Raw genomic sequence first — 12,140 nt, forward strand, 5'->3', positions numbered from 1 at the left:
GTGTAAAAGCGGGTCTATTCACTATACACGGTTTGTTCAAAATAAGTCGTACCAAGTGCTCAACCTGATATAGCGGCATGGTCCTTTAAAGCATGCTATTAACAAGTCCTAAACGGAGCGATCAAACTTCCGGACCATTTGTCTTGCTATGGTGTGGAGACACACCGCCTTCCGTGACACTCAATTTCATTGTGTTAATGTAATGAGGTTCCGGATTAATGCAAATGAAAAATCCTTAGTATAGTTTACTGTAACTCAACCTCGGTATAACCACTGATGTGCCCGCGCAGGCGCGCACACGAATGAATAAGAGCGCAGTTGTAGTTGTAGTTGGAGATATATTAGAAGCAACTATTTATTTCCGTCAGTTTAAGGATCAGTTTCGTCAACACATTAGGTCTGGGAGGAAAACTGCGACAATTAGGCCTGTCTAGTTGTTTACAATGTGTCGCTTGCAACTTATTCGCGCCATGAGACCTGCACCCGTCCCGCGTCACGGGCGTTGAAAGGGTTGAACGGGTTAAAATAGGGGGAGGGGGACTTGACAGCAAACCAGGAGAGGGGCGTATAAAACACTCTGAAGCGCACTGCTGGAAGAAAACAACGTGTGTAAGCTACGAGCGAGAGAGGAACGCGAGCTGTTTTACGCATTTGGCACGCGCGAGTTTTCAGTCGTTCAGAATGGTCAGTAGTCGTAGCGGTTATTATTTACAAAAAGGTGGATGAAGATTGCGTTTGAGAGTAACTTCTCGGAGTAGGTGGGAATCTTTGTCATCTACACTTGGCCAAAATTGCTTCGCGAAAATAGTCCAGGAAACCTTTAAAACAGATTTAGTCCACTACGTTTGAGCCTTCAGGAGAGGTTAGCCCAGGTTGTGCACACTGGAGAATGTGGCCACATCAATGGATGCTTAAGGACTGAGAGTGAAGGAAACAAGAAAGCTAAACTGAGAAGTATTTTTGGCGACCTGGACTTAAGTATGTGGCGGGGACATAACGGGGCAACATACGTCTCCTGATTTTGGAGAAATTCATAAGGGCGCAACAAGAGATAATATAATATGTTGCGTGCTTGAATGGTCCGGTTGTTTCTTGAGCATTTTTCTTACCTAATGGACAGCTTAATTGTCGCTACACTTTCATTGTCCCAGAATTAAAATCAACCTCAAACAATAGGTTTGAAATCGCCAACTGCCACAAGGATGCCAACATATTTTGAATATTGACTTTACCTGTAGCTGTACATAGAATTGAATTTGGCCCTCCTAGGCTGCAAACGAAACGAACAATTCAACAGAAGCACATACTTATTTTAAACACCTGATCCCAAATTCTTATTGCACAGAGTTTTTGTCTCCATTCCGATTCCCTTTCCCTTTAATTTTGTAATTCTGAATCCCGAAGTGGCTCCGAAGTGGTGTTGCGGCTCCTCGTCCGCAGCGGATCCGGAGATCGGAGTCGCTGCAACGGGAGGAGGCGGTGTTGGAACTCCGGTCACACCGCAGGGTCCGAAAGCCGGTCGAGTGAAAAGGATGATTCGACTCGCGGCAGAACTCTTGTTGCTTTTAGGACTTCTAATTCTTACTTTGCACATAACTGTTCTACGGAGCAGTCCGCTTCATCAAGGAAATGTAACTTTGAGCCAGGATGAGGACAGTGTCCGTGCTGAGGTGAGTGTATTTCACCATTAAAGACCAGTTACTTGACATTCTTGCAGGCCTACAGAGACTCGATTAGTAGGAATAGTTTGGCAGTGTGAGACTTGGACCCCCCCAAAAGAGCTAAACACAACAAGTCGGGGGGGGTCAATACATTTATATATCGTGCTTACCTGTAATCTTAAATATTACTTTACTCCCCGGAGAAGAAGTTGACCCCCCGATTGTCATTGTACAATTAGCACTCTGTAGTTTGGGGTTGCGTTCAATGCAACGCAGTCCAGGGGTTTAGGATTTTAAAAGGCGTAGGCCTAATTAAGTTAAATATCTATGCAGGTATTGAGGCGATAACAGACGTTCATCGTGATGATGGAGGTTAGTAATTCAAAGCCACATTCCCCGAGGGACTTCCTGGGGTTTGTTGACACAATACGAGGATGTACTGTTCCAGGAGTCCCCTGGGATGGCTGGCCAGTAAGAGGAGCCAGAGAAGATGAGGTGGGGTCAGAGGTCAAGCCCGCCAGCACAGCTCCTTCATGGCTGGGAGTTTAAACGTTAGCGTCAGGCCCCACTCTGTCATCTAGTGCTCGTCACTGTCATCCTGAAGCACCAAGCAGAAGAGGACGAGAGACAGCTTCTCTCTGGGGACAAGCACTAGGTTAGCGCTAGGTTAGCGCTAGGTTAGCGCTAGGTTAGCGCTAGCGTCAGGCTAACCTCCTCACGTCGCACGTCGTCATACAGGGACTCTTTAACACCGTTTATTGATGGAATTCTTTCCTAACCCAAACAATGTGGTATCCTCTCGGTTAATGAGCCAGCCTCCTTGACGCATACAGTAAATACCATCGCCAGACTCCAGGCCATGTGCTGGATCTGGAGCCAGCCGGCCCTGGAGGAGACAGGGAGGTACCTTGAACCACAGCCCCCCTCCAGTAACCCTTGAACCTGTCGTTTGTGCGTCAGAATAGAATATACAGCTTCTCTCAGGAGTCAGTCCTGACCTGGAGGTCAAGAGGGGTTCTGGGATCGACAGGGTTTTTTTTTTTACAGAGGCTGTTAAGCATCCCCCCGGCTATTGTTTGATGTATTAATAGCATGTCCCTGTCACCCACCTCACAAAACCAATGATGAATGGTTATGAATACCCGCTGGGAAATTATGAATGGTGTCCTTTGTAAACGCTGTGTTTGGAAGGTGTGAGATTTAAATAGATAGAATCGTCCCTAAAACGGGTCAAGGCGTGTTGGATGCGATCTTGTCATCACCACTGTGGAACAAGTTGTGTATTTTAAGTAGGGTCATAAATAGAGGGATTGAGATATTGTTCCGAATCAGTTTCTAGGTGCATGCTTTGGAAGGCTGGGAGGAAAATTGACAGAGTTTTTGTCGAGCAGCCAAATATTTGATTGCGCCTCATGGATATTATGGATGACCCCATAACTGTGACATGTCTAGATCTGCTACAACTAGAGAGACACCAGACCAGGTTCTAAACCTTTCCTCAAACCTGGCCATCACACTGCAGACAAACACCATTTTCACCATTCACTAAATGTGCGCAAGTCTTCAGAACGTGGAGATGATTTCCAGGAACAAGCAGCCCTTTTTCCAGAGACAAACACACACCACCGGCCTGCAGAACAAGACTGCTGGACTGTCGTTTGAATAGTTCAGTGTTCCTGAATGGGCCTCTCTGAGCATGTGCAGATATGGTTCACTGATCTCCCACTGAAGACGATGATGTCATCCCTTGCGGGGCCTTGTCACGGCCCAGGGGGTTATTGTGGTGCCAAGGTGTCATATTTAAAGTGCCTTTCACGAGAACACAAACGACAGGAACTGGCTGGTGCACCTGTAGAGAGCCGACTAAGAGACTTCACACACAGGGCCAGCGGAAGCACATTGAACAATATCATCAGTGACTCACAAAGGCCGGGTGATTTTACAGTCTGGATGAGTCTGCTTGGGAACAGTGTCACCATGGAACATAAACAGCTATTCAGCAGCGGAACATGCATGGCTGTTGTATAGATCAGTGTTGATACAGGAGAGAGCAGACTAGTGTTCTGACCACGTTTCTTTACAGTTAGCCGTACACAGTTACTAAACACCCGGTTGCACAGCCAACAAAGTGTCCTTTGTGTATCTATTGATCAGAATCAGAGTGAGAAAATCCGGTTTATTGCCAAGTATGTTTTCACATACAAGGAATTTGCTCTGGTGATGTTGGTTCAGAAAATAAACAATACAAAGAAAGATAAATACCAGTACTGTGGTAAGGCTATATATCAAATACATATTTACAGTAAAAATAAAATAATACAATATGTGCAATATGACAAAAACTTATAGAGAAAGCAAAATGAAGAGCGGTGCAGATCGAAAGAGAAGAACGATTGCACCAGTTTGAGAGACGTGACAGCAGAGAGAGTTCTCTCTCCACGTAAGTGTCAGGTTGAAAAGCATCTGGCACAATGTGACCTGCCTTCATTTCCTGCCTGCCCCCCCCTGCCTGGCCCCCCCTGCCTGGCCCCCCCTGCCTGCCCCCCCCTGCCTGCCCCCCGCCTGCCTGGCCCCCCCTTCCTGGCCCCCCCAGGGAACAGCCCCCCTGAGAGGACACCAATTGAAACTGGAGTCATGCTTCTTTAGGCAGCCATCGCAGAGTGAAGAAAGGGGAAGTGGGGAGGGAGGGCAAGGGTGTGATTCTCATTCATGGTGTCTTCAGGCCGGGGGTGGTGGTGGGGGGGGGAGGGGGGCTAACAGCATCCTGGAGACCCTAGATGACCTAAGGAATGGTGTGTCACTTTTGATCTCCAAATTAAAGCAGTTTGTCAGCCTCAGAAATGAGGCCTGGGATCCGAGGCAGCAATGTAACCGCTGAGCAAAACACGCCGGAATGCAAAGGGGGTGACGATGTTAAACCTGCCCTGACAACAGCTCTGAATCTGAGAGGAATAAATATTTACGATTGTAGCGATTATACTGAGAAATAACTTCTGGTTACCGGGTCTTGTTTTGGACTGTTCTCTGTCCCTCAACGAGTCCCCTCAGCCTTGGGTGGGGAACGTCTCTCCCTCTGTGGGACCGGCTAGCAGGACCACAACCAGTCAGGATTGCGGTCCAACAAGCCTGCATTCATCAGCTCCACATGTGGAAACCCACTCCAACCATAAACCCACTGACAGAAGAAGCTCTGTGTGTCAGTGTGTTTTCACACTGGTCAAACGAGTAGAGCAGTCGAACTGTAAACAGAAAAAAGGGACCCTCTCTGTTTTCATTTGGTTCCACTCTTGTACTCAGGTCCTCCCTGATTGGAGCAGTGTTTGTACTCAGGTCCTCCCTGATTGGAGCAGTGTTTGTACTCAGGTCCTCCCTGATTGGAGCAGTCTTTGTACTCAGGTCCTCCCTGATTGGATCAGTGTTTGTACTCGGGTCCTCCCTGATTGGAGCAGTGTTTGGTTTAGATGGTTGAGAATCAGAGGTGGGCGACGGACGAGTGCAGCCTGCCGACTGGAGTTCAGTTACCAGCAGGGACTTCTAAAGGCTGGGGACTTGAAAGGCAGGGTTATCACATGGGCATCTGAACCAGGGAGCCTGCAGACACGAGCAGAGAGGTGCCTGGGATGTACGTGTCAGCGCCCCCCCCCCCCCCCCCCCCCCCCAGGGATTCCATCGTCTTCATTCCTTAAATGTTTTAATTGATTTTCATGGTCATGGTCATGGATTCTTGTTTATCAAAGTTTCACTGTCCAAAAGATTCTTTAGGGCGATGTGGTGTGTCATGTGGAATTCATTTCACTTTTCACTTTTATAACATTTGACAGTGGCCAAGGTTAATCCATCACTATCACCAAGCCCATGAGTTACAGCTATACACAAGCCACATGTGCTGGAACAGAACGAACAGTGGCTGGAATATTCTTATTCTGTCAGGTTTTTATCTAGATGGTGAACACGGTCATTTATAATACATCCACGCTGGGCCCTCTCTCCTTTACAAGGCCTCATAGTCCCAGAGTGCACCTTGGCTGGACCCAAATGGTTCCTCTGGGGGTGTTAAACAGCCACCGCAGTGTGGCCTGGCTGACAGTTGGTCTGTGACGGGTCACCACAGCCCCGCAGCCCTGCAGCCCTGCTCCCTAAGCTGGCCCTCCCTAGCCACAAACACACACGGCTGGGAATGTGGGAAATGAAAAAAGCAAACAGGGAACAAGATTGATGGTCTTCTTTGATCTTATTTTTTGCCAGCACACAGCGGATGATTGCCGTGCCTGTTGGTCTGTCGGACGGACGGACGGAGGGGTAATTGCTCCTGGTGTTTGGACGTGACAGGGAGCACACGCCTCCGCCAGCCTTGTGGGGTGTGTTTACTACCGCTGTCAGATGACAGCAACGTGCTCAGTCTAGCAGGAAAGCAGTTTGCTCAGGTTTAAGTGCTTGGGACAACACTGGACGTTTAAATCGAACCATGACTAGCTGTCTCAGGACAAGCCCCATCTCCCTCCCTCAGGACGTAACACTAAAATACAGCATCATTTATTTTTGTTTTAAATAGAATTGGAACGTTTCATAGTACCAGGGGCTGACTGTGTGCTGGGAGAAGAGGTCCTGGGCTCCCTCTGCCTAAAGTATCAATCTAACGTTGCTAAGTGCTCTTCCAGTGGTCTGGCAGGGGCCATGGGCAGCAAAATCCTCCCGGCAAACCGTGTTTGTTCAAGACAGACCACACGTTTGGGTTTGTTCTGCCAATCCATACACATAAATCTCTGTAGGAAATACAATTTATGGTTCACTAGCATTGTGTTTGCTTGAGGGATCATCGACCACAAACTGGACCTTCCCCTCCGGGTCTCTCCTCTGTCTTCACCGTGTTCGACCGCTCCTCCCGTACGTTACTGTAGCCTCACACACATAAAGACGGATAATCCTCACGATGACATCTGTGCTTCTCTCTCTTAATCTGGTCTAGAATAATGCCAGAGCAGAGAGCAGCTTGTCAGCCCAGCGGGGTCTGGGGGACAGGAAGTCTGGTCCGGAGCCACGCTTGCCCCACCGGCCAGCGGCGCTTCCCTGGACCCAGACCCACGGCACCGGGGCTGGCCTGCAGAGAGACGGGCCTGGGGCATTCCTCCTGGACCTCCACAACTTCCCCGACCTCTCAAAGGCTGATATCAACGGGCAGAACCCCAACATCCAGGTAAATAGCTCTCCAGCGCTGCGGTTTCTCACCAGTGATTGGTGTGTGTGCGTGTGTGTGTGCGTGTGTGTGTGTGTGTTCACACGGTCATGGTCATGTGTCTGTGCCTGTCTGGGAGACATGGCTGCCCAAGCACATGAAGCAGAATGAACAAACAGGAAGGAGCAGAAGACCCTGGTGCACATCGTTAACCCCTTTCACTCCCTCCTCCCCCCCCCTTCACACTCCCTCTCCCTTCACACTCTCTCTCTCGCTCTCCCTTTCTCTCTCTGCCTCTCTCCCTCTATCTTCCTCTCGCTCTCTCTAGATAGCCACCAAAGGTCAGATCTCTTGTCCATCATAACGACAGGCGATAAGCAGCCACTGACCACAAGTTGCGCACGGTAACGCAGTCAGAACAGCACGACGGCAGGAGCGTGTCTGGCTCTTTCCCCCGCCAGCCCCCTTAGCATCCCGCCCACGGCCAGGCAACCCTGGCTGCCATGTTTAAATTGTTCTGCTGTCTAATCCTACCAGGCTCACTCCACTTCTGAGAGCGTCAGATGGATTGTGAAGGGCTACATCCCAGCACGGACAAAGTGTATTAACATCTCAAGATGTGGGGAGAGAGCAGGCGAGAGAGAGGGAGGAGAAGAGAGGGGGGAGAGGAGAGAGAGGGAGGAGAGGGGGGAGAGGGGGAACTGCTTTGATCCCCAGGATTCATCTGGCTTTCATGGTCTAAAGGAGGCTGAGCAGCCCTTTGAACTCAGTGTTTAGGTGGAGGGGGCGAGGGGGTGAGGGGTGGAGGGGGTGAGGGGTGGAGGGAGTGAGGGGTGGAGGGGTGAGGGTGGCCCCTCATCTGGGAGGCACATGTGTCGGGACAAGACAGCAGAAGGGGCGGCGGGGGGGGGCGGAGGGTGGGAGGGGGCCCAGGTTGTCACCTCTCAACACCCCCCCCAGCTCTGCCCTGGCAGGGGCACCACCAGGTGACCCCCCCAGCTCTGCCCTGTCAGGGCCGACTCAGACGGGATTCCAACTCTGTTTTTGATTCTCAATTTACTCTTCCTCTCTCACAAATTCCAAAACGTACCCAGTAGAGCCATTTGACATGTTAAAATGCACGTGTACAGGAAGTTCAGTAATAAACACTGGTGTGGTGGAGCTGCACTGACATCTGCCATCCTGTGTTACCATGACCACCAGGTGACCATCGAGGTGGTGGATGGGAGGGAGGGGGCGGAGCCAGAGAAGGGCCTCAGGAAGGAGAGCAAGCCCAGCTGGGCGGCTCCTAACTGGAGGAACTGGTGGCAGCACTCTCCCTCCTCTTCCTCGGTTTCCACCCCTCGTCGTGCGGAGGAGCAGGACCAATCACAGGGCAGCAACACGGAGGACAGCAACTTCCTGAAACCGTTGGGAGACTGGGACCGGAGGGGCGCCACGGGGACGGGCGGCAAGGCCCAGACGGAATATGGTGAGTGTGTGTGTGTAAGCGTGTGTGTGCGCGTGTGCATGAGTGTGTGCGTCTGTGTGTCGCAGAGAGCTCATAAACAGGGCTAGTCACAGAAGACTCAGCAAGATGAACAGCCTGTGTTTAGATCCCAGGTCTCTTCTTCACAGATGTCTCCAGTCTGATGAGGAATCTGTCATTTGCAGATTTGCTGATTTAAGTTGTCACCATAATAAGCAGTCATTCCAGGCCAGGCCGTAGCAGCCCCTGATTGAAGCCTGTAGCTGTCTTTAAGAGTTGGATTCCTCTGTGGCGTGGACCTGGCTACGTGACACAGTTTAAACGCCTCTCGACTTCAAAGTGCCATGGCAGGACTTGAGCCAGGAGCGGGGTTAGGCTGCCACAGGACTCTCACAACACCCTCCACAAGCCAGCCCACAGATGAATCAGCCTGGAGAATCACATTCCCCCGCTCACAAACGGGATCCATCCTTCACATGTCACGGCATGTCCAAACCCAGACCTGGAACGCATGGGAACAGGAATGCACGTGTTCACAGAGAAATGTCAGTTTATCCATCTGCTTATGGCTGTCAGGGAATGAGCTCCCATAAACGAATGCGTTCTTGTTTACCTCAGGGTCCATGTGTAAACACTTTGACTCATTGCTGTGATCCACTTACTCACCCATCACACCACACTGCACGTTACTAATTAAGATTCCTGATCAAATGTAATCGTTTGTAATCCCAGCTGGGGATTGGATATGTTGACCGTCAGTCACAGGACACAGTTGACACCATTGGCTGTTAGTTGAGAACCAGGAAGTGAGTTTTGACCAGCAGCTGCAGGTAATGGCTCTGACCGAGGGTTGAAGGGGCAGGAAAAGGTATCTGTCCATACTCATGTGAAACGATGATCACTTGTGGCAGATGTAAATGTGTGAGTGAGGAGGTGAGAGGTGGCGCGGTAGGGAGGGTTTGGACGCAAGTCTGAAAAGCTTCCATCTCAAACCTGTCCACCTACACACCCCTCGTCCCAGTAGAGCAAAATGCTCCCAAGATGTGAGAATGTTGAGATGAGAATTGAATCCAGCTTCACCGTTTTAGTTTAGTCCTGTTAAACGGATGTCTTCTGTGATAATCAGAGCCGAATAGGACTTCTCACTGTTTCGACTCCAACAACGGTGCGTTATGCATCGCTAGACTCGGACACACACGGTCAAATCTATTTTAGTTGATGTCTCACTCAACGGTTGAAAGAAAGTCAATTTGCACGCGTGTGTATGTGTGTGTGTGTGTGTGTAATCACACAGTCTTGGCATCTGGTTTGAGGGTCAGAGTAAACGAGAACTTGCAGTCTGCCAACACACCCCCCCCCCCCTGAAAGAGCCAGTAATTATTATCGAGGTGGTAATGGACCTGGGTACTTATAGCTGGTTGTGGTTGACTCCCCCCCCCTCCCTCTCTCTTTCTCTCTCTCACTCTCTCCCTCTCTCTCTCTATGTCTCTTTCTCTCTTTCCAGACTACATAGACAGCGAGGGAGACTGGAGTAGCTGGTCGCCATGCAGCGTCACCTGTGGCCATGGCAACCAGAAGAGGACGAGGTCATGTGGTTATGCGTGCACGGCAACTGAGTCACGTACCTGTGACATGCCCAGCTGCCCAGGTTGGAAACCCCCCGCGTCAAGGTCTTTCCTCGGCCGCCATTCCATCTGAGGACGGCTGGACTACCCTAGCGGAAATAGATTTAGTAAACTTAAAAAGTATCAGTAAAAATATAATTACATATATTTAAAGTTGTCAATAAGTGTGTGGATATAGAAAATCTGTACATTTTAAGAACATTTCTAATTGAAATTACAATGTATTAAACTCTCATTTAATACATTTCAATATTTAGGCTCGAATTCTGATTTAAGCCAAAGTGTTTTTCTTCATGTTTTAAAAGGTTAGCTACAGCTCCCTGACAGATGAACAAGAGGTCACAGTTTGAAATCCTCAAACCAAATATTTGTTGCTTTGGATGAAAGTGTAAAAGCTAAACGAGCACATGATAATGATTGTTTACTAGATTCATGATCACATTTCCGTTCTCAGGAATTGAAGATGCATTCAAGACCGCCGCCACAGAGGTCACCCTGTTGGTTGGAACGGACGACTTCAACGCCACAGAACTCTTTGGTGTCGGTACGATCTCCTCCCTCTTCCTCCTGCCTCCTATCTCTGTCCAGCCAAGAGATAACCCCCACAAACGTCTCTCTCTCCCCCTCATGTCTTCCAGACACAGACAGCTGCGAGCGCTGGATGAACTGCAAGAGCGAGTTCCTGAAGAAATACATGACCAAGGTAGGCAACGACCTGCCCAGCTGCCCCTGTTCCTACCCCACAGACGTGGCCTACAGCACGGCCGACGTCCCCGACGCTCCCACGCGGAGACACTTCCGCTGGAAGGACGCCAGCGGCCCCAAGGAGAAGCTGGAGATCTACAAGCCCACGGCTCGCTACTGCATCCGCTCCATGCTCACGCTGGACTCCACCACGCTAGCCGCGCAGCACTGCTGCTATGACGACGCCATGAAGCTCATCACTCGGGGGAAAGGAGCGGGGACTCCCAACCTCATCAGCACCGAGTTCTCCGCTGACCTCCACTACAAGGTGGATATCCTGCCCTGGATCAACTGCAAGGGAGACTGGAGCCGCTACAACCAGGCAAGGCCTCCCAACAACAGTCAGAAATGCCCGGAAAACCCCCTGGATGAGGTCTACCACAAACAGGTGGAGGACGCCCGGGAGTTTTAGCTCCTGTGAAGTGTTGACAGAGGGAGGGGGAGGAAAATGAACCTTTTCTTTTTAAATCTAGAAAATAGTCCTACAATCGTGGGGGGGTCGGGGGGGAACTGGACTGTCTGTGAAAAAGAACTAAGATGCATCTCTTATGGACACAAGGAACTGTTCTTGTCTTCAACGTAACCAGAAGCCAGTATTGTCTGGTCATAATTGCTATGAAATATGTCTCCAAATGATAAGACAAACATATGATGATTTTGCCATTAATTATTTTGCCAATATTTTTTCAGTATCACTCTTTAAAGGGAGAGCTCTGTATAGTTTCTTAAAAAAGGGAAAATAACTCTTCATGTTGTAGATTTGTTTGTTTAGATCGTCTATGTTTGGAGGAAAGGAGAGGCCAGGGGTAACCTGAAGAACAGTGAATGTTATATTTTTTTTACGACACAAAACCTCCACCTCTTGGTGGATGAACTCGCAGCTGAACTGAACAGCCGAACGAGGAGGAGAAGAGACAGTTAGGGACACACAGGGACAGAGAAAGCTAGACCATAGAAATAAACATTCAGCCCAGACGTACGTAGTGATGGCTAGCTGTAATATTCAGCCCAACCTAGCGCTGGCTTGGCTAGCTGTAATATTCAGCCCAACCTAGCATTGTCTTGGTTAGCTGTGAAAACCAATTTACCACGTATGCTTATGTGTTTATTTAGCATGCACTTTTTCAACAAATAATCTACACATGGGTTTTTAATCCTTCAGTCCAGTTCCTTCTCTCCCATGTAAAAAGCCTGCATTCATTTTTGTAAAGTATTTATTAAGTTGTAGTTATGTTCCAGTGTTGTGGACATGATTCTGGTTTCTGATTGAATTCCTAAAAAGCCAAACACTGACTTGAGATGCATGTGTCCAACTTCTGTTCGAATCATTTACGGAAATCTATGAATGTCCCTCTGTTTCAGGTTAGCAGCAGACCCTAATGGCCATATAAGGAATGTGTGAATACAATTGTATGGAAATTCTTGAGATATAAATGTAAAAATAAAATAAAACTGAAGGTTATCTGTCT

General features: G+C 49.2%; 1 protein-coding gene across 1 annotated transcript; it reads left to right on the forward strand.

Moving 5' to 3' along the window:
- The first annotated feature begins 335 nt into the window (after window positions 1–335).
- On the forward strand, window positions 336–11,278 carry ism1 (isthmin 1). Its single transcript, XM_047028669.1, has 6 exons — window positions 336–1,670; window positions 6,628–6,855; window positions 8,038–8,305; window positions 9,807–9,950; window positions 10,382–10,471; window positions 10,566–11,278. The coding sequence occupies exons 1-6, from the start codon at window positions 1,533–1,535 to the stop codon at window positions 11,081–11,083; spliced, it is 1,386 nt and encodes a 461-aa protein (XP_046884625.1). The 5' UTR covers window positions 336–1,532; the 3' UTR covers window positions 11,084–11,278.
- Window positions 11,279–12,140: the final 862 nt, after the last annotated feature.

Source organism: Hypomesus transpacificus, chromosome 11 (genome assembly GCF_021917145.1).
Source record: "Hypomesus transpacificus isolate Combined female chromosome 11, fHypTra1, whole genome shotgun sequence".
Classification (NCBI taxonomy): domain Eukaryota; kingdom Metazoa; phylum Chordata; class Actinopteri; order Osmeriformes; family Osmeridae; genus Hypomesus; species Hypomesus transpacificus.

Coding starts and splice junctions, on each gene's coding strand:
- ism1 (XM_047028669.1), top strand. CDS start 1,533: ATGATTCGACTCGCGGCAGAACTCTTGTTGCTTTTAGGACTTCTAATT. Junction 1,671..6,627: donor AGGACAGTGTCCGTGCTGAG/GTGAGTGTATTT, acceptor AATCTGGTCTAG/AATAATGCCAGAGCAGAGAG. Junction 9,951..10,381: donor TGACATGCCCAGCTGCCCAG/GTTGGAAACCCC, acceptor TTCCGTTCTCAG/GAATTGAAGATGCATTCAAG.